This window comes from Struthio camelus, chromosome W, assembly GCF_040807025.1.
Source record: "Struthio camelus isolate bStrCam1 chromosome W, bStrCam1.hap1, whole genome shotgun sequence".
In the NCBI taxonomy this organism is placed as follows: domain Eukaryota; kingdom Metazoa; phylum Chordata; class Aves; order Struthioniformes; family Struthionidae; genus Struthio; species Struthio camelus.
Genome location: NC_090981.1, coordinates 10502746 through 10525758, shown reverse-complemented (window position 1 = coordinate 10525758; position 23013 = coordinate 10502746). Strand labels below are relative to the sequence as shown.

The window sequence follows — 23013 nt, the reverse complement described above, 5'->3', positions numbered from 1 at the left end:
GAACTACGTTCAACCATTTATGGATACATGCATATATATGTGTGCATATATCGATATATATACCAATTTATTTCTTTTGTAACTGAAATGGCACTATTATTGTGGCAATATTTCTCCTTCCTGTCTAGCCACTGTGGCACTTCTTGCTGCTCAAGTAAATGTAAATGTGAGGTCCTTGTATGATTGTGCTTTGATGCAAATTTGTCTGCTCTTTCACGCACAGCTTCATAAAGTTTGTTGGCTTAGCTGTGCTATTGCATTGATTAACTCCCAAGCACACATCAAAGTGCTTTAGAAACATGAGTTGGAGTCCCCATCATCCACTGGAAATTCTTAAGCCTTTCATACCCAACAGTAAGTCTTCCAGGCACAGTATACAGAACAGTTCAGATAAGTCACTGTCAAGAAACTATGAAATCAAAATCAGAATACTGTACAACAGAAGAAAACACTTCCTGGTGTACACTATTTATTACTTAACAGTTAAGGGAACTATCAAGGCTCAGAAAAATACATCTTACACTTGTGAATCTCTGGAATATGTTTGACATCATTGTTTATTTTTGTAGTGGCTCCTACTACAGCTAAGGGCCTGCCAGCATTTCCATCATAAGTCTCTATTTCAATGCACTGTACTACAAAGGCCAAAATACACATTTACACTACAAAGATAGCGGCAGCTTTGTCTTTCTGATTTAAAATCCACTTTCTCAAGGTTGCCTAACTACAGAGCATACAGAGCAGCTCTGAGTAAATAACAAGATCCCAAGAAAGGTCTAGATTCCAGCTTAGCACCAAACTCTAGAAATAAGTAGACCAACGAACAAATATAAGATGTCCCCTTATAGATTGAATCAAGAACCTATTAAAAGATACAGTGTCTGCCATTAAAATGCAAGTGGCAAAAGATGGGGAGTAATGTGCACAGAATAAAAACTTACAACATGAGAGCAAATCAAACATTCTACTCCAGACACTGCTTTAATGGTGAGATAACACACAACTAAATAGGGCAGGTTTCTCCACAGACCTCTCTATCACTTTCCCAGCAAGTTCTGCAAATTAAGTAGCAGAGCTTGAAATTTATGGGTTGTTCAAAAGGCCTAGAACACTAACATAGCTTCAAAAAAATCAAGATAATTACAGCTTTGAATGATCTGTGGCACATATTTTATTTCACTAGGGGAGGGGAGGAAGGGGTCAGTACAAAACCCAAGAACTTTTTAAGATTTTTCCCCAGAGGAGAAAAACTTTAATACAAATACATTAGGGTACTCCAAACACACAGTACTGTATGTACTCTGCTTCCAAATTAGAAAGAATAGACTTAATCTAAAAAACCCCAATCAATGAAATAGAAAATTTTTCATCAAGAAAAGTCAACTGACACTTATGATTCCAAGGCTACTGCTGAGATGACACAGATTGAGCTTTACCTTGTAGACTCCTCAGTTCAGTTTACATCCCCTCCTCCCTTCTTGCTCCTCCTCTTTACCATGGCTAAGGTAGATTAAGATAGCTTTTAAATTCAGATGAAACGAAAATTCTTCTAAAGCCTTTCAGTGGACCCAAACTTTTAATAAGATATTAATAGTTACTTCCAGACTTGGGTATCCATTTCCTGAGGTGAAGTGTTAATGGCAAGAATAAAACTGTCCTCTTTAATAGATAAAATTTCTATTCTCCACAATGCTCCACTGATGCTGAAAAATATTTTTAAATATTGCAATTTATTGCTAACCTCGCTCTGATCAACTTAACACATTATCCAAATTCACACACTCAAGTTTGTTTCAAAAAGCTTGACACTAAATAAAAATCCAAAACATTTATTCCTTTGCACTTAAAAGTCAATGTACTGGTTATGATAGAGCATACGCTAAAACATTTTTACTGGTCCCAAATATCAATGCTTATAAATGTGATGGACATAAAAGAAAAATCATAAAATTCCCTTCCTAAGAGATATACGACTATTTGAAATTAAATGGAAAATGATTTATTTTGTTTCTGCATACAAAATTAAATGCTTTTTTTAAGAGATCAACATTTAGTGATTTTTATTCTATCAGCATTTTGTGGAAAACTGGCTTTACTGTTACACACACAAATGCAACTGTAGTGCATTTTTCCCTCCCCCTCCCAACCTCATCAAATTAGAAAGTTAAGATTTAAGGATGCTCAAGGGTTTGCATGAAATTCAGCAGTAATATTATATTGTAATTGCTGTCATGTCTCTTTTACTTTGATTTCCCTACTTCCCCTTTTATTCCACTCCCATTCTCAAAGTACAATAAAACTTAACTAGTATTTTTTTGGTAAAATGACTTATTTCACCATTTATATAAAACAGTGGAAAATTCAATATTCATACTAGAAGATATCTGTAACTTTTGGTACTTCCTTTCCTGAAACTCAAGAGCTTTTACCACAAAATATAGATAGAAAAGTCAAAATGGATAAAAATCCACATATAGCTGATATAACTAAAAAGTAGCAAGTTGAATGTACACTAGTAAAGCAAAGGTTTTTGATTGCTTTTAGATTTACAAACATTTTCATATAAAATATTGACAAAAGCTAGAGTTAATTCTTCTCACATGGACCCTCTCCCTCCCTACTATCATCTGCCTGATGTCAAAAGTAACTTTTAAAGACACCTCCCCCACCCAACAAATGCACATTGATATATGGATTTAAAGAACAACATAATGCTTCAAGTATGTTTCATGCCAATCATCAATAAGAGTCATAACATTACTTGAAAAAAGTACACTTGTTCTTTTGGAAGCCTGAGAGGGACTTTCCATGCAGTGCAGTCAAACAACAAAAAAACCCCTTCACAACAAAAATAGTGTAAAATTTTCTTTGGACTTAAAGAAACAGTGTTGAGATTTTCCATTTGAATAAGAAATAACCCCAGTAGGAATCTAGAGTCACTGTGTTGTACAAATCATGTGCATGAAACAATAAAACATACAGATGCTACTGTTGTTCAGCTTTATATGAACAGAAGAATACATGTGGCATGTAAACATACATGGGAAATATACTGGCCTGTCTGCAAACAAAACATTATTTTCTTAAGGCTAATCAGATCCAGAAGTATTTCTTAATTACATTCTCTTTCATTGGGGATCTGAACTCCTAAGAGAAAGATGATGATTTCATCAGGAAACAACTGACAATAAGAGAGCATTGACCTTTGATGTGAAACTGTATGTACATAATCATCTCATTTGCTCACACATGGAAAAAGGATCCTGATTTTAAAGAAACATAGCTAATAGAAAAGAACACTCATTTTCATAGATGAGAAATCCTTCTGGAAATGCAAGCAGGTTATTGAACAGATACCAAAATTTAGAAACTGTTAAAGATACACACATATGTATGTATTCCAACATGTTACTGTATAACAACCAATATTTTTTTTTCCAAAGAAAGGTTTTTAATTTATCAGAAGTAAAAATCCCCAAAATGTTATGCAAATAATTTTCTGGTAAAGGTGAGTCACACACTGGCAGCAGCAATGTTGAAACGCATAGTAATAAATAGTTCCAAATTAAGAATTTTCTACAATATTTCTTTAGAAAACGGGATCAATATCCCTCCTGTTATGATCATTCCCTTCACTTATGAATCCCTTCCCTTTTTAAATATATCTATTATTATAACATTAAAATAGACACAAGAAAGTTGATGACAAATTATGATGGATTCAGGACAGTATATAGTAACTCTTTTTTGTTAAAAATCCTACAAGTTTATTGACTAAGGCTAGACAGCAAGGCATATGATCCTATTTGGTACATTTTCTACCATGGTTCAACATCAATAAATGGGTAGAGCCAAGGACCTGTGGTCCAACCTGCTGTGGCAGACTGGAAACAAGTTAGGTCCACCTTTTGGTCCCCCACTTTGTATCTTGTTTTCTGGAACTGCAAAAGTGGAAACAATACTGTTTTAAGTGACTAGAGAAAGTCAGCAGTAAGTGGCATTTTAACACGAATAAGGTTACAAGGCTTGTGATGGCAATGGTGCTACAAACAAGCGTACATGGGATCCAAGTGCTTGCAACATCTGGTAGTGTCATTCCCTCAACAACTTAATGCAATAATAAATATATCAGTTATGTAATAAGGCAGTATGTTGAACATGCATTCATCTTGTGGACTGGAACACCACAGAGAGATACATGATACCATACACATTCATTAAGAACAAGTTTGTTTTTTTTATTTTTGTGTTTGTTTTTCAAGCCTTTCCAAACTAACTCTTCCCGATCATTTCCTTGGTGAGAAGAGTGGTCCTCTGAGTCTTGTCCCTTTTCCTCTCCTTTAGTAAGAGATGATGACTGGCTTTAAATAAAAATAAAACTGAAGAAGGTTGGTTTATTTTTTCCCCCATTTTGGTTGCATCACTCTAAATGCTTTCTTTCAAAAAGTTTTTGATGCAGCCACATGCTGTATCCTCAGGAGGTTCCAGGTGTTTCCAGATAACTCTGTAGTTTACGGACTGTGCTTTTGTCCAGTGAGCAAAGGTCAAAGTCAAAGGTTGTGTTTGTGATATGAAAGTGTCCAGTTTCTTCTATAAGATTTACTATCTGAAAGCGGGGGGAGGGGAGATGTAGTTGAAAACCTTAGCTGTTTCACATACCCAGAATGTATGAATACACCTCTAAGTATCATATGAGAGGTATAAAACAAATCCACTTCCCCACTATTTTCAGATTAAAGCAGAGTCTTTTATGATTTCTTCCTTTTTCACACAGATCCTTGGTCCAGACCACACTGCTTTGCCTTTTTAGACCATGATCAAGAAGGGCTTCCAAAATCCAAACCCAGTCTATTCCCACCTACATCTACTGTTTGAGCAAATACTGAAAGAATATTTTTCATATGTTTATATATATATATGAATATAAATAAATTGCAAAGTTACTAATTGATTCTTTACCAAAAAAGCAGGTAGATAAAATCTTTGTCTGGAATAGTTATTATGCACATAGCTGGCAAGTTGGTTACTATAGGAAATTGTCATTAGCCCTTTTTGAAAACAGAAACTCTTGGGAAAAGAAAATAATCCTTATAGAATCCAGGCTAAAATAAACAAAAATACATACTCAAGAGCTCGCTCAACAATTGTTAGTTCACATACTAGTTGCCCTTTCTTGAATAAAGAACCTAAATCAATTGTTTTTTTTTAAAGCAAAACAAGTATGAAGTACTCTGATAAGAGACAAGAGACCTCTTTTACTGATCGTTCAATCTATAATCACAGGTTTCCCTCAAACAATAATCAAAAGAGCCATGGTGAGTTCCTGAGAGGAGTGTCAAGAGGACATACCCAAACTAGTGTCTTCTTATAGTTTCCTTATTTTGTGGTGCCTAAATTGCAGTTCATATTTTTAAAAAGTGGTCATACTGAAAACTGATTTTCTATAACAGGTAACTCTAGATACCATATGTGCTTGGTCATGCATCTAAATGAAAATCTTTTCACCATTTTGGAGAGCCAAACTATTATAGGGGTATAACAGTGCCAAGGCTATGGATCTCCACATACATCTTCAGCCCAACAGACAGACCTCTAAAGTGGGCACATGCAAAGGCACCTCAGTCACAAGAAAGGCTTCTCTAATGTAATGGACTGACAGAACACAGAGCACATCATTGTTTTTCTGCTCAGTCTTTCCACCTATCTCCTCTGTGGCATTCAGACTAGACTCACTGTTATGGTCACACTTTGTGCCAAGCTACGATGCCAAACCCAATTAAGACACTAGATTCTGTGTCACAGTCAAACCACCATCATATGGATGAAATCTTTACTACATGGAATTTCTTCCATCATTAATGATTTGGCTTTTTGCAAAATAGGCTTATCCTTCCCTTAACTTAAAACATCATGACCCTTTATTCTGAGAATAAATCTTTTCGTAAGTCTGAGTCACTAAATTATATAAACATTCTAATCTATCAAAAGAAAGCTTAATCTTCCACTTTAGATTTTATTCTTATGAATCAGGTTATATAATACACTACCAACTTCAGCATAGCCTAAAGATACCAACCTGTTTATAAACAAGCTAGCTTAGATCCTAGTCACGGTCCAGTCCTGAGCAGGCTGATTTGTCCTGGTTCTTAGAGACAACCTGTGCTACCCTAACTAAACTTTCTCTAACATCCAACCTAGCTTGTTTAAAAATAGCTCAGCTATCTCTACAATAGGCTGCAGCTTGCAGTGTAAACAGACCATCAGATCCTTAACAGTAAGATGACTAACTGGTAATTAACTGCAATATGAATTTCTCTAATAGAGACACACACAAAGCTGTCATTCTTAAGGAATAGATTTCTCTAGCAGTAACACTAAAGTCCTGTGATCTTAGTTTATCTAACTGACTTGTGCTTGGAAACCCAAGAGTGCAGTCAATAGCTTTCAGTAAAAAGCTTCATGCACTGTTTTTGGGTGAGAGGAAGCAGGAAAGAAACAAAAACATTATATTTCACTTCTTTTAAGTGGTAGAGGAAAAAAAAAATCAGTTTTTAGCATTTTATAAAAAGGTTCAGTTTAAATATCTATTTCCAAGCATCACAACTACATTTATAGTCCACTCGAAACTTCTTAGCACAATATTATTTAACAATGCTGCAAACATGAAAGTAAAATACTGCAAAAGCAAAGTGATCTTCGGAAAATACAGACTGAGCAGATAAAATATAAGGGTGAGAGTAGTACATATACCAATTAACAAAATCGTTTTGAATTTTTAAGCATCAAGTGTACCAAACCTTTTCTCATTGTGAGTTGCTGTGTAGATGCACACAGATCCACACACACACACAATGTTTAAGAAGGTGTGTTTAAATCTTGCATTAGTCAAAAATGAATATGTATTTAAATAATACCTTCTTGGACTGTGAGCTCTTAAGGACAAGAAACTACACTTTGCTATTTTTTTACATGGCATATAACATATGAGATCTTAAACCTGATTGGAAACTTGGAGTGCACATACACTAGAGTTCTTAAGCATGCAGGTCAGTTCTTGACTCTATACTGAACTCATCAATTTGGACTGAGATTCAGCTACATTATTGGTGGTTTGCAGCCTAAGCTTCAGAAACAAAATGTTATTTACTTGAACATTTATCAGTTTCACCATAGCTTGGCAACATTTCTGCATTGAGATAGCTTTGCACAAAATGGGATGTGCAGCCAAGAGGTATACCTGTTCTCTCTCTCCTAGTATCAACACTTCAAACAGAAAAAAACATTAGCTTTCTTGACAGAAATGCTTTAACATCTTATCTGTTCCATAACAAGCTACTTCTGCAAAGCAGGCAAGACCCTGAACACTGCTAGTACATCACGGATTCTTTATCCAGCACAATTGTTTGGCTCAGAGGTGTTTTGCTCCGATCAGGCCAAAGGATCTGGTCTCATTTTTAATCTTTGGAATGAAACAGCTTCAGCAATACAAACTTTGGAGAGCAAATCAGAGTTTGCCAGCATCTAAAGACCCTTCTATTCCAAAGCCATTTAATTCCAAGGCTTCCAGATACAGCTCTACTGAAACACTGCACTGGTAGAGGTTCTTTGTTTTTTTGAGCTTGATTATTTAAAATGTAGTTCTTTTTCCAACAGTAGAAGAAAAGCCCTGATTACACATGACTTACAGAATATGCCTTAAAATGACAGATCTGGTAAGAACATACTGCACTGCAAAATAAAAAAAATGAATTTAATCCAATTCTTGTACAATTTCCCTTCCGTTGTATTATTTAAGCAGATGATCTTTTTCTGCTCAAGCCACAGAGGAAAAGACTATGTTAATAATAAATTAAATAACAATGTATGTTGTCAGGCTCTGAATGACATAGAATGGAAACAAGACAAAGGAGACAGAAAGGAATGCCTTTTTGCAGTAAAAATACCCCTTTCCAATCATCTCTGATTTTCCTCCTTCTGCAAGTAGGAAAAAATAAAAGCAAAAAACTAGATTTAATTTGGTTTGCAATCAGTCCAAAATTCTGAAAGTTAAGAACGATTCTGATCTTACTTGCACTTCATTTAAATCAGTGCCTCTCAGAACAGAGTCCATATAGGAATTTTTAATCTAACCTCACCTACTTTCTTTGTCAACTTGAGGATTCATAGATTCCTGCAACACTTTCCCATCTCCTCCTGTCCTGCAATTAACTTGAGAGCAAAATTCAAATGGAACAAAACTGTTTGTTACCAGAAGGAACCTCTGATAAGTTATTTATCCTCCCCCTTTTTAGGCACTCTCCTGAGCCTTTTAATAAGAGAAACTAAGGAATTCAGTCTCCTTTCTTAAAGTTAGGAATTTTATCTCAGTCTTGATCTCCAAATATCTACTGCATGATAAATAACTAGCAAGGTGTAAAATAAATGTATGGAAACTGGGGTGGCAAGATACAGCTGCACTGAAATATTCTAATATATATCTTTGTGATGCTGTGGAAGAATACTACCCCCTGTAATCCCCATAGCAGTAAACTTGATTTTAGAAACAAAGATCAAATAAAAGTGTTAACAGATGCATTTTTAAGCAGCACTCTTATTGATCCAGTTCTACCATAGGCTTTTAAGCCCTAGGCTAAGAGCAAAATAAACATAAACAGAGCGCGGCTAACAGATGCAGGCAACAGATGCAGCAGTTTGCGCAGAAGGGCATAAGAAGGCCCCTTTGTCTCCTGTCATAGTAGTGTATGCTTCCTCAGATATGGTTATGACACGCAGCAGAGCACATTCTCCAGTAGCCATTGGAGTTGCTGTGTTTGCCATGTCAGAGGCTTCCACCCAGACAGACCTTCTGACAGTGGATGCAGCTCTGCAGGTCTCAGGCTGCAGGGAGTGCCTGGGGCCTCTCTGTGAGGCTGGGGCTGACAGTCAATTTTTCTGCAGAAGGTGTGCTGTTGTTGATGAGTTGTGTCACCAGGTAAAGGAGTTATGGGAGGAAGTCAGCAGGCTGTGTAGCATCCGAGAAGATGAGCAAGAGAGAGATAGGATATTCTCAGAGATCCTACAGCTTCGGGAGTCTCAACCCCCCCACAGCAGTGGAGGTGCAGGCAGGCTCTGTGCCATGTGGAACAGCAAGTCATTAAGTCTGTAGAAAAGGAAGGCTGGAAGCTGGTCACCCCTTGTATGAGGAGAAAGGCTCTTGCTCCTCCTGAAGACTTGCAGCTGATGAACAGGTTCAGTGCCCTCCAAGCTGAGGAGGAGCTGGGTATGGCTTCAAGGGAAGCAACTGAGCCGGTGGACTCTGTGCCACACAGGAACACCCAGAAGCAGCAGCGAGTGATTGTTGTGGGTGACTCCCTGCTGCAGGGGACAGAGGCACCCATCTGCTGGCCTGACCTCTTGTCTAGAGAGGTTCGCTGCCTGCCAGGGGTGCGAATCCGAGATGCCATGGAAAGACTGTCGAGGCTTGTCCACCCATCCGACTATTACCCCCTGCTGCTCTTCCACGTGAGCACCAATGATACTGCCAAGGGCAACTTGGAAACTATCAAACAGGATTTCAGAGCTCTGGGGATGGTGGTCAAGGGTCTAGGGGCCCAGGTCATTTTCTCCTTGATCCTGCCAGTGAGGGGGAAGGATGGGAGGAGGAGTAGACGGATTCTCCAAGTAAACAACTGGCTGGGCTGCTGGTGTTGGCAGCAGGGTTTTGGTTTCTATGAACGCGGGACCCTATTTGAAGATCGATATTTGCTTGGGAGAGAGGGGATCCACCTCACTGAATGGGGCACAAGCATCTTGGCCAACAGCCTGGCCAGCCTGGTAAGGAGGGCTTTAAACTAGGAAAGATGGGGAAGGGGAGAGTTATAGAGACCATGCAGTCATGAAAACAGGGCTCAAGTGGGGATACCTCCAGCAAGTGCATGCAGGCAAAGAAGTGCCTACAAGACATGACTGTAGGGAATCCTCTTGCTGTACTCCTGGGAAATCGGCATGCTCGAATACCTCTCTGAAATGCCTGTACACCAATGTATGCAGCATGGGAAATAAACAAGAAGAATCAGAGATCTGTGTGTGGTCACAGGGCTACGATCTCAATGCAACTACAGAGACATGGTGGGATAGCTCCCATGACTGGAATGCTGCCATGAATGGCTACGCGCTCTTTAGGAAGGACAGACCAGGAAGTCAAGGTGGTAGAGGTGCCCTTTATATGAGAGCAACTGGAATGTATTGAGCTCTGCCTAGGGGAGGATGATGAGCAGGTCGAAAGCTTATGGGTAAGGATTAATGGGCAGGCTAACATGGGTGACACTGCTGTGGGTGTTTGCTACAGGCCACCCAATCAGGAAGAGGAAGTAGATGAGACCTCCTACAGACAGCTGGAAGTAGCCTCACGATCACAGGCCCTGGTTCTCATGGGGGACTTGAACCACCCTGATATCTGCTGGAGGAACCACACAGCAGGGCAGAAGCAATCCAGGAAGTTCCTGGAGAGCATCGATGACAACTTCCTGATACAGGTGATGGAGGAGCCAACGAGGAGGTGTTCTGCTGGACCTCATACTTACAAACAAGGAAGGGCTGGCTGGAGATGTGAAGGTGAGGGGAAGCCTTGGCTGCAGTGGCCATGAGATGGTGGAGTTCAGGATCCTACAATGAGGCAGCAGGGCAATGAGTAGGATTGCAATGCTGGACCTCAGGAGAGCAGACTTTGGCCTCTTGAGGGACCTACTTAGGGGAATCTCAAGGGGGAGGGCCCTAGAAGGAAGAGGGGTCCAGGAGAGTGGGTTAATATTCAAGCATCACTTCCTCCAGGCTCAAGATGGGTGCATCCCTCTGAGTAAGAACGCAAGAAAAGCGAGCAGGAGACCTGCATGGATGAGCAAGGAACTCCTGGCAACACTCCAACAGAAGAAGGAAGTCTACAGAATGTGGAAAAGGGGACAGGCCACTTGGGAGGAATATAGGGACATTATCAGAGTATGCAGGGATGCGACGAGGAAGGCTAAGGCCCATTTGGAATTAAATCTGGCAAGGGATGTCAAGGACAACAAGAAGGGATTCTTCAAATACATCAATAGCAAAAGGAAGACTAGGGAAAATGTGGGCCCACTACTGAATGGGGTGGGTGCCCTGGTGACGAAGGATACAGAGAAGGCAGAGTTGCTGAATGCCTTCTTTGCTTCAGTCTTCACTGCTAAAGCCAGCCCTCAGGAATCCTGGACCCTGGGGACAAGAGAGGAAGGCTGGAGAAAGGAAGACTCTCCCTTGGTAAAGGAGGATCGGGTTAGAGATCATTTAGGCAAACTTGACACCCACAAATCCATGGGCCCTGATGGGATGCACCCACGAGTGCTGAGGGAGCTGGCGGATGTTATCACTAGGCCACTCTCCATCATCTTGGAAAGGTCCTGGAGATCAGGAGAGGTGCCTGAGGACTGGAAGGAAGCCAGTGTCACCCCAGTCTTCAAAAAGGGCAAGAAGGAGGAGCCAGGGAACTACAGGCCTGTCAGCCTCACCTCCATCCCTGAAAAGGTGATGGAGCAGCTCCTCCTGGAGGTCATCACTAAGCATCTGGAGGACAAGAAGGTGATCAGGAGTAGTCAGCATGGATTCACCAAAGGGAAATCATGCTTGACCACCCTGATGAGTAGACAGTGAGGTGGCTGGAGAACTGGCTGGATGGCCGAGCTCAGAGGGTTGTGGTCAGTGGTGCAGAGTCTAGTTGGAGGCCTGTAGCTAGTGGTGTCCCCCAGGGGTCAGTCCTGGGTCCAGTCTTGTTCAATGTATTCCTCAATAACCTGGAGGAAGGGACAGAGTGCCTCCTCAGCAAGTTTGCTGATGATACAAAACTGGGAGGAGTGGCTGAGACACCAGAGGTCTCTGCTGCCATTCAGAGGGACCTGGACAGGCTGGAGAGATGGGCAGAGAGGAACCTCATGAAGTTCAACAAAGGCAAGTGCAGGGTCCTGCACCTAGGGAGGAATAACCCCATGCAGCAGTACAGGCTGGGGGTTGACCTGCTGGAAAGTAGCTCTGCAGAGAAGGACCTGGGAGTCCTGGTGGACAACAAGTTGACCATGAGCCAGCAGTGTGCCCTTGTGGCCAGGAAGGTCAATGGTATCCTGCGGTGCATTAGGCAGAGTGTTGCCAGCAGGTCAAGGGAGGTGATTCATCCTCTCTCCTCAGCTCTGGTGAGGCCTCACCTGGAGTACTGTGTCCAGTGCTGGGTTCCCCAGGACAAGAGAGACATGGCACTCCTGCAGCGAGTCCAGCAAAGGACCACTAAGATGATTAAGGCACTGGGACATCTGTCATATGAGGGGAGGCTGAGAGAGCTGGGCCTGTTCAGCCTGGAGAAGAGAAGACTGAGAGGGGATCTGATCAGTGTGTACAAGTATCTGAAGGGGGGGGGGTGTCGAGAGGATGGGGCCAGACTCTTCTCCGTGGTGCCCAGCAACAGGACAAGAGGCAATTGGCACAAATTGAAACACAGGCAGTTCCATCTGAACATGAGGAAAAATCTTCTTTTCTGTGAGGGTGACTGAGCCCTGGAACAGGTTGCCCAGAGAGGTTGTGGAGCCTCCACCTTTGGAGATATTCGAAAGTCATCTGGACATGGTCCTGGGAAAGGTGCTCTAGGTGACCCTGCTTGAGCAGGGAGGTTGGACTAGATGATCTCTAGAGGTGCTTTCCAACCTCAACCATTCTGTGATTCTGTGATTTTAAATATATCCCTCAACCTGCCCTCAAGAAATACAGCCATCATGTTAGGGCACCTGGTAATTCATAGTGAAATGATCCCCAGAAGTTTTAGCAGCTATACAAAAATGTATCTAGATAATCCCAGACAGCTCAATAAAAAACTTATGACTGACTGCCAACCAATGTAGAATTCATGAGTTCTATTAGTCCACACATCCTTATGCTATTCAGAAATACTTGGAAAAGAATAAAGGTTTAAATTAGTTGCCAGGAAGTCTGACAGTTATAATATTAAAAACACAACATTACAAAGTTTTATTTTGAGAGCTCAGACTGCAAAGTCCAAAAACATCCCCTTTTTTCTTGGTGGAGTAATCTTTGCATTTCTGCCTGAATGTATAACTTTGTTCACATAATGTCATTCCAGCTCAGTTTCACCACTATCCATTGTACAACAGCTATTTATCTGCCTTTAAACAAGAAAATGAGTGTGCATGTGAGGGAGCAGAAATGCAACTAATGACAAAGTCATTTTTCAATTTATGGAGGCTTTTAAGCCATTTGATAGTTTACCAACTTGCATGCTGCCCCTTGCAGAAAGTTTTCAGAAGACAGTTGCTGCCTAATGTTAAGCACCTTGTGGATAAGAGTAGCATGATTCTTAGCAGTGCTATGCATTCATGATTTCTCTCTCATATCCGTGCTGCCTAGTGCTTTGGCTTTAATGAGATTTTTCACCAGCTGAAGGTATGACTTCTGTATGCCTCAAAACAAGAGAACCAGAATTCCCACTGCTTTTCCTAGGGTCACATTAACTGCATTGAAATATGCAGTTATTTCTGCATTGAAATATAGATTTAAGAGCCCAGTTTTAGTCAGTCAAATTTGAATATACTGGTCACAGAGCACTAACACTTGAGTTAAATGATACTATTAAACTGCTATTTCTCTTTAAAACAGGAAAAAAAAAGTTGCCTCAGCATTGTAAAATCCAATCCTGAATCACTTATTTATAGTGAAAGCAGCGTGTATGTTTGGAGGGGGGGGTGGTTTGCACTTTTTAAAAATTTTATTTTATTTAAATGTAATTTTAGACCATTTTTTGTCTGGTAGTATTCCCATCTCCACATCAAAGCTGCACAGCCTATGCTCCCAGGACTCATTTCTTGGTCAGATGCTCATTTTCATCTGCTTTCTCCCTCTTGGCCAATTCATACATATCACTTTTACATCAAATTTACTTAGCTATGTATCCTGACACCTGCAATTCAATATTACATCATTCCTGCCTGCTACCTCTTCTTGTGGATTTATCTCAGCTTCCTTTAACAAAATGTCTCAGAGAAATGCCTCCCCTGGGAAAGAACCATGTCATCAGCTACATTTTTCTCATTTCCATCTCAGCTGAATACCTGTCACTGTCTATAGACTTGGTAACAACTGAGACTGCAAAAGCTGTCCTCTCCTTTTCACATCCCTCAGCAGCTCAAGTACTACTTCAAGAGCCACTGTTTTGACATTATCCTTGCTTACAACCGATTGATGCCTTAATTTTTTTTCCCCCCAATTCCCTTCTCTAAAAATTCATTGAAGTCCCTGTGTTGCAGACTGACACATGCAGGAGATTGCAAACTCTTCAGTTTGTGAGTGCAGGTACCAAACATCACTCAGGAATACACCACCTGTAGTGTCATTCCAGTTTGATACTGCTATCATCTAAAACTCTTTAAGGTTTTTTTTCAACCATCACATGTTTCTGCCTTCACTCCCTCTTCTCATGTAGCAACCACCAGCCCTTCCCACAGTTTCATCCCTACTGATTTCTTCTGCTTTGTAGTTCCTGTTGTCGCTACACACTTGTAACTCTTTACCTAAGAATTTCACATTCATTTCTGAATATGGTCTCAGGTTTGTACTGTTTCTTTTTATTCCAGTGTTCATTGTGAGTATGTTACATCAATTACATAGCTGCAAAGCAGTAAGGATATGTAAAATGGAATGCCAAGATTATTTGTAATGCACAGAAGCACTGAGTCTCTGAAAGTCAGCCGTTCAATATTATGAATACATTTCTGTCAACTGACAAAAACAAATGGCTTAATGAACTGCATAATATTAAGAAATTAAAGACTTTAAAACTCAAGTTCTGTTACTACAGCATTACATGTTCCACAACACTATAAGTCATGTTTTAGTGTGAGCTGGTTAACAGAAAAATGGTAAGTAACGTGGCCCTTCTTTAAAATTAATTCAATTCCAATAGTTCTTTGTAGACAATATTATATAGCTACCAACTATATCAGTGAAGTACTACACCTCTGTCCTGGCCTGCAAAGCTCTGTCATAAATTCAGCTTTCGTTGAGGCTGTGTTAACTGCCTATGCACACTCCAAGTTCAGGGAAAGAATTTGTAAAAACAACAATCTCCCAGGAAGCAAAACAGCACTGATACTTAGTAGAAGTAACTTTTATAAACATAACTAATTAAACCCTATGCTATGAGAAGACATGCATTATAGTATCACAATTATACTCTTCACATGAATTATGCGGCAAAGGCCAATGAACAAGTGCTTTCTATTGTCTGAGAAGTACACTTGGGATCCAAAAAAAAAAGTCTGCCTTCAGTTTAAAATTAATGTGAATATACTATTGCTTCCTTTTCTTTACTAAGAATAGGATGCTTCAAGTTTCCAGTTCAGTTCTGTCTCTCTTCACACAGCTTCTCTTAGATCAGTAATTTCCTGTGAGGCAAATTTTAATCATATGGTAACATCAGACTGGAGAAGCTTTAATGGCCAAATCTGTCATCCTTCTACCAATGGTAGTATTTCCTCCTCCCAAAATATACTACTAGAAGAGAAATAAGAGGATTATGATTTTCACTTGAATCATCCTATTTTCCTGAAAAAATTCTTGTTTTATTCCCTCTTTGCAGAAACAAATTTGAATATTTTTTTCTTTAAAAATCACACTTCAAGCCGTATAGAGCCTATGCTCTGCTGGATCAAGTTGAACCCTTCAAAAGCTAAGTCTTGGCTATATGGGGAAGTAAGTGCCCAGGAGGCAAAGCTAGGGCATGAATTCACAGTGGCCTCTTCTGTATCATTCTTCATGTGGACTCTCCATGAGTTAGTTTAAGGTGGACAGGGTATTCTAATTCATATCTTCTAGCCTCCTGCACACTAATTTTCCCATGGAGATAAAACTTTGTCTCTTTCACCATTCTGAAAGTGTGTTTTGGTGAGAAAATAATTAATTTATACTGAAGAGTGAATGAACTCTGGAAACAATAGTACATTAAATATGAAGTAAATATGATTATCAATATGCACAAGAGTATATCATAACAGAAGAAAACTGATAAAATCATCAGGGTTCCTCTTTAATTAAGAATATTCTTAACTGAGATCTTCCTTTTCAATGATCTCAACTGTTTTCTGCTCTTTACTCACAATATTGTCTGAATTTATGAACACTCAGAGTAATGCTAAAGGTTTGCAAAGTATTTTTCCACACACTTATCCAAATGTTGAGAAATTTATTGAGTGATTGCAATCAGTTGGAAGCAGTAAAAATTTCTCTTTACAAAGTGTCTATGAATGACACATTATTGGTTTAAACACAATAAAGCCATCTGTGCTACAGTTAAATCTGATTTGCTAATAATGCGTGTTTCATCTTTTGTAATCCTATAGTACCTGACAATGTTAAGGTCACCCAATAAAAATGCTTATATTGTATAAGTTATCAATGAATTTGAAACCTTCCTGGTTTTAACATTTCCATATTTAATATGAAGTAATCAACTGTCACTATGCTTTCAGAAGACTCAATTAATATATTGGAATATTCCCTACAGTGACCTTTGTTTTAAATTCCATGTTCCTCTTAGAAACCATATGAAACTGCTTTTGACAAAGCACTTGTCACATTTAGGAAAACAGACTCAAAGTTCTTACCAAATCAAAGGGCACATCTGTGGGATGTTTTCCATTATTACTGATTCAATATGTTGAGAAACATATCAATCAACTGGTGAAAAAATCAGTTCAAATGACTTTTTTTTTAAATACATTCATCAATTAGTTTGGTAACAGAATTCAAAGTATGCATAAAAATTCCTTAAGCTGCACTAAAAGTCTTAATAGGCAGTATATTATGCATCCCACAAGCTTGAGGGCTAAGTCTGATTATAAAGTTTTAGGTTAATGGAGGTAAATTAAATGCAACTTCCCGACTTCAATGAGCATGCTATGATATTGCACAAAAGTGCTCCTCACCTGCTGCAGTACATGTCTCTCTCTCAATGTCATTAATCTTCTGTGGAGCTCTACTAGTTCATCGAGATATGCCTAGAAACAAATCCCCCCCCCGCCATAAACAACTTGTTAATTAAGTCATAGCCGTATATTTAAAAATCCCCAGACTTTCTTCAAAAACAACACAAACCGAAATCTCATTTCAAGTCTCACTTGAGCTAAATATTCTTAATAGCTTGCTTTTCTTCAGTTTAATTCAAATCAACTATAATTTCCTATAAGTTCTCTGTTTTTTTTATTTGCTTCTTTTTAAAAAACACTTAGCAACACTGAAACTCTTAGGGTATTGCTAAAGTACTAAGCTACTGTAAGCAAGTTATTCTGTCAGGGATTCAAAAGACTTTCAGATAGCTGTGCTCATCTTCTAGTATAATAAGAACACATAATTAACCAATGAGGATACACCAAGTCTTACAGAGGAAGAGGAATAATTGGCAGGAACTTTTTAAGGTAAATCATAGCATATTTGTAAGATGTATAGAAATATACTTTAAAGAATTTCAAGAGTACAGAATATAGCCACTTCCTCCCTCCGGAAATTAAACACTCCTTTGCTGTAGAAGCAAATCCCTCTACACTAACTATATTGAAATGTGTCTATTACAAACTAGAGACTGGCAAACAAGCACTTTTGAACAACATCCTCCCATTCCCAAATAAACAGGGTTTTTGAACCTGTTTCTACATCAAGAAGGGGTTACAGGGAGAGAGAGATCAAGAAACATTGTTCCAATGGTAATGTCCACTTTTACCATTCCTAGGATATCAAACTATCCTAGAGACGTGTGCCCCCTCTCGATCCAATCACTAACTTCCTCTATCAGCCTCAGACATCAAAAATGTCTTTTTTTTTTTTTAATAAAAAAGCATGACACTCATCTTAAGGAACCAAAAAGTGCTATGGATTAGGCCACTGAAAATCTAGCAATGGAGCAGTGAATATTGCTACTTTGGTCTCCTGGGTCATGGTATCACAAAGAAGTTACTGCAACTTGTAAAATTTAAACCTTCAGAAGAACTTGTCCACACTGGGAAACTACAGTATGTTCACTCATACAATATGTTAGAATTCTTATCCATGGCCAACTGACACTATTTTAAATAAAATCGCCTTTCTCTGTGGTAAATGCTAACTCTTGCTTTAACATCATTCTAGCTAATGTGTGTTAAATCACACTGCCATTTCCTAGTGCATAGCCCTTTGTAAAAAATCTGGAAAATATTCTTTTATGGACTGATTGCCTGGCAGTTCAACTGTGAAGTCTCCTACACAAGAATCAGCACTTATCTGTTCTGTATAGCACTATGTAAATTTATGGTGGAGCACAAATAAAATAAATAATACGTGGCAGACACCCATTTGGTGTTATTTGCACAAAGTATTGAGGGGAAAGTGCTTTCAAACTAGGTGGGGTTAGAAAAATTAAAAAGCATTCTGTACTTAAAGAAACTTGAAGCTAAGATGTACTGATGTATTGAGTTTTCTTTCTGTAACAAAAAATACTACTATTTCAGCTAGGGGTGTAAAAAATACATTAACTCAATACCACTTTCTAAACTAGCTTATTGCTCTCACATTCACATTTACCTTATCACAATCGCCATTCTTTATTTGTTTATCAGATTTATTTTGCTTTATTGGACTTTTCACTTCTAGAATCTGGAAAAGAAAGAAAATCCTGTAAACATTAAATGTGCCATTGAACTATATGAACAATTATATTAGAAAAATCCTGCTGTCACTTAAAAACTCAACGATAACATCTGGAGAAAACCACACTCGAGCCTCACAACTGAGTTTGCACATTCTTTCATCTATAGAACCTACTCACATTTTTTCAGAAAACACAACTTACAACAGAAAACACCAAATTGCTGGAATAAGGTAATACTGCTATTATCAATCCTTAAAGGAATTCAGTTTACATCATTGTAAAACTTCCTTGACACTTTTTCTTGTGTCCTTCCTTTGGATGCTGGTAGGATTAGAGGTCTAATTTTGAAGATATGAAGCAATGCTGAGGCATAGCCCACACAGTCCAGTCCCTTTGATGTGCCACATGATCAGTTTGTTTTTCCTGTTCTTTTTAGCGCTGTCCTTTTAAGGATAGAGATTTTAAGTTTAGTCTTTCAAATGACATGACTTACTTATAACAGTGTGCAAAAGGTGCTCAACCAAAAATAATAACATGCCTTGCACTTATATGGTACCTTTCATTCAGTGCAATACCAAGCCATTTACTACAACATGTACAAATTAGACACCAGAAATGCTTCATCCAATACTGAAGCACAGATATCCCTAGAGAAAGAGTATGTCAAACAATCAGCAGAACACCATGCTGAATAGGAAAATTTCAGGACTCTAGTAAGGAATGTTTAGGGGAAAGGGAGAGTTGTTTGTTCTTTTGGGTTCCCCTCATACACACTCACATCACTTGAAGCTAGAGGTAGGATTAAAAAACAAAGTCATTCCTAACCTGGAATACAGCCAGTTCTTTTGAAAAAGATCAAGAGAAGATAAACAGTCATAAATGCTAGAGATTTCTGTTTTACATATTATTTAAATAAGACTGGCATTAATAGCATAATTTCCTCCAAAATTACCCTGGATAGTCACAACAGAATACTAACCTCAGAAAGGAAGTCAAAGGAAATTAAGGCTTGTTAAAAACAAGACTGCTAGGCTTCCACAAAGCCCCACTGACAGCTTGCTGTAAGTTTCCCCCAATTTCTAGTCCCCCTCATATAAATGACTGAAAGCACCATTACACTCCCTAGAGTGACTAGCATGCTAAAAACACATGAGACGCAGACAGGTGTCTACTTCCCTGCACTGAGAAAGTGATTGCAGATGTGAACTAACCTTGCCTAAGCATTTACTTAGCTAAGAGTAATGCATGGCCAGAATGCAAAACATGATGCTTCTCCACCCCATGCCCTGCCCCTAATTCTTAGGTTTAACACCCCTGGGACTCTTGCAGTATGGGGCAGAGGAAGATAAAAATCTTGTCTTGACAAAATAAGCATTTCTAGGCAAGGGTTCAGTACCTTTTTACTGCTTTTCCTGTTTTTGAAGGAAGGGAAAAAAACCCTCTTAATGCGAGTGATAATTTAAGACATAGCTGTCCTAATCACAGAATCACAGAATCGTTGAGGTTGGAAGGGACCTCTGGAGATCATCTAGTCCAACCTGCCTGCTCAAACAGGGTCACCTAGAGCATATTGCCCAGGATGGCGTCCAGGCGGGTTTTGAATCTCCCCAGGGAAGGAGACTCCACCACCTCTCTGGGCAACCTGTTCCAGTGCTCTGTCACCCTCACAGCAAAGAAGTTTTTTCTCAGGTTTAGGTGGAACTTCCTGTGGTTCAGTTTCTGCCCATTGCCTCTTGTCCCGTTGCTGGGCACCACGGAGAAGAGGCTGGCCTCATCCTCTCGACACTCCCCCTTCAGATACTTGTACACGTTGATCAGATCACCTCTCAATCTTCTCTTCTCCAGGCTGAACAGGCCCAGCTCCCTCAGCCTTTCTTCATAGGAGAGATGCTCCAGTCCCCTGATCATCTTTGTAGCCCTCCGCTGGACTCTCTCCAGTAGCGCCATGTCTCTCTCTAATATTTAAAATTATTTTCAAACAGGGCCTTAGCCAGGACACAGTATACTTGAAAGAGCTGCTTGCTTACATTCTTGATGTGTGACTGAAAACTAGCACCTCACTCTTGTTTAGAGAAGATATGGTACTATCCAAATCAGAGGAAGCTTACGGAAATATTGACATTAAGTCCATTCACAGAACTAAAGGGCAAATACAGAGTTAGTCTACCACAAGTCTGATTTTGTCAGTCAAAAACTTCATCCTAGCCAGCACCCTACTAGCAAGCACAGATTTTAAATGTGGCTGTGACCAAAACAATTTAAGCTTCTCCAAATCTCCAATTTTCACCTCAATTATAAAAATGTAAGGCATTCACATCTAGCTGGCTCATTGCTATTGTTTGGAGAGTCTAAATGTGCAGGCACAGTTTTGGTTAGGTCACTGAAGTGGAAAAGGGCAACATGAGAAATGTGGGCTGCTGTTTATTGAGACTTACACTTGCAATTACACTGAGTCTGCAGAAGTAAATGTCTTCATTAAACAAGCCATAGATTGATGCTTCATTTTGCTTGTGCTCACGTCTCAAAAGGGTAAATGGTCCTCACATCTCCAAAGAGTAAATGTCATTTGTCTATATCCTTACAGTTTGTGTGTTTTTTTTTCTAAAAAGAATCTCTCTGCAAAACTTGAAACTTATGTATAGATCAACTCAGAAAAACCTACAAAATTTCTGATGGATCCGATTAACCTTTTTTGGACATGGAATCTCCTTCTTGCTTCTATAAAGACTCTTATGTGCAGAGTCCCCCCCCACCAAGTATTTGAAATTAATTGACATTATTGATGTTTTTATCTTGTATTATCAGTAAACTTGTACATTATTGGAAAAAAACAATGAAAAGTAAATTATTTCAAGCAGAGAACTGAAGTAATTATCCTATAGGTATAGGAAGGGCTCATTTGTAAGGCTCAACTCATAATCTAAGCAATAATTTTTTGTAAATACACCTAGAAGCTATTTTAACTAAATCACTACTCTAAACAGCCATTTATTCTCAAACTAAACTACATGACAGTTTAGTCTGTGATCCAATTTTCCCTGAAGTCATTTATGACTCCCTAAAATAAATGATGTCTCTGTATACATTATGAACATTAATTATTTTAAGGACAACAGTATTTTCATGTTAAATTTTTAGGAAAATAACACCACTGTATTTAGAGAGGTTTCTTGCTTAGGTGACTGGGGGTGATGTAATGCCCACACTCTAATCCTCAATTGTCCCTAACTTTTGTGGCTGAAGGTTATTTCATTTCTCTGTTAAACAGAACAATTCTACTTTCTATCTCAAAAATAATACAGCAATTAGATATTATTGTAACAAGCACTCTTTCTAATCATAAAGTAAAAATTATCTCATTTAATATGGTCAATGCCATTTTCCAGATGAAGACTGATGGCGGGGGGGGGGGGGGGAGGAAGAGGTGAATAAACGACTGAGAATGAGCCTTTTAATCTGAATCACATCTACTACAGATACATACCAAAAATAGCACTGACTGTATGACTGATGCTGTAAAGTGGGATTATAATGTTTACCTTACAAAGCTAATACACACAGAAGGGACATGTTCCTTAGAATACTAGTGAAAACATTTGCTTTACAGTACTTTACAGTGTGGGGGGGGACACGACAGCACGCTAACTTCAGTTTACAAAATAAGTAATTGCATTAAAGAATTCAGAGGGTTACATCAGCTCCCCAGCAGCAAGCGTTCCTATGCCATGCATGTATTAATAAATCCTGACTTTACCTGGTTGTTGCTGGTTTTTAATAAAGGTGGTGGTGGTTCACAATGTAGTAGTGACGAAGCTGAACTGCTGTCACTGTCACTGCCATCACTTACACTAACCCTAAGGAAAAACAGAGTCAAGAGATTAGACCGCTAGACAAAGGACTGCATACATGGGTAGGTCTAGCTCACACTTTGAGGTAGGACACTGAAACTGCTTTTCTACTCTACCAGAATCTTCCTAAACCCTGTAGTTGTTGCTTGGACCAGTGCTTGACTGAAAAGTCATGCTAAAACCAAAGGGTTTATTCTGTACTGAATATACATACTGTAGAAACAGATTTTGAGTTGCCTAGCTGTTTACTACTCATCTTAATTTGAAAAAATTAAATCTCACCTTATTACTGCCAAGCACAGCACCTTGTCCATCAGGCTATTCACAATCATAAGACACTCACCTGTGACTTTTGCTTCCTTCATGTGTATTTACTGGTCTTTCCAACTCAGAGTCATTGTCATTCTTATCTGCTTCATCTGATTCATCTTGATTATCATCTGAATGCAGATCTTTCATTATAGACTGCAAGGGACCTGAACAACAGAA

The 23013-nt window shown here is 39.1% G+C and overlaps 1 protein-coding gene across 2 annotated transcripts in view; it reads right to left on the bottom strand.

Annotated features, from left to right (window-relative positions):
• LOC104145901 (protein AF-9) overlaps positions 1–23013 on the bottom strand; it is a 138156-nt gene that overhangs the window by 20574 nt on the left and 94569 nt on the right. The window contains exons 8-12 of one of the 2 annotated variants that reach the window (XM_009677691.2): positions 22868–23000; positions 22431–22530; positions 18610–18681; positions 16983–17054; positions 1152–4606 (exon numbers count right to left, since the gene is read on the bottom strand). In XM_009677691.2, coding sequence (XP_009675986.1) covers positions 4475–4606; positions 16983–17054; positions 18610–18681; positions 22431–22530; positions 22868–23000 — 509 coding nt within the window. In that variant the 3' untranslated portion in view covers positions 1152–4474. Of the gene's footprint in view, positions 1–1151; positions 4607–16982; positions 17055–18609; positions 18682–22430; positions 22531–22867; positions 23001–23013 lie in introns of those variants that run through there. The other variant, XM_068925631.1, reaches the window with a different exon arrangement.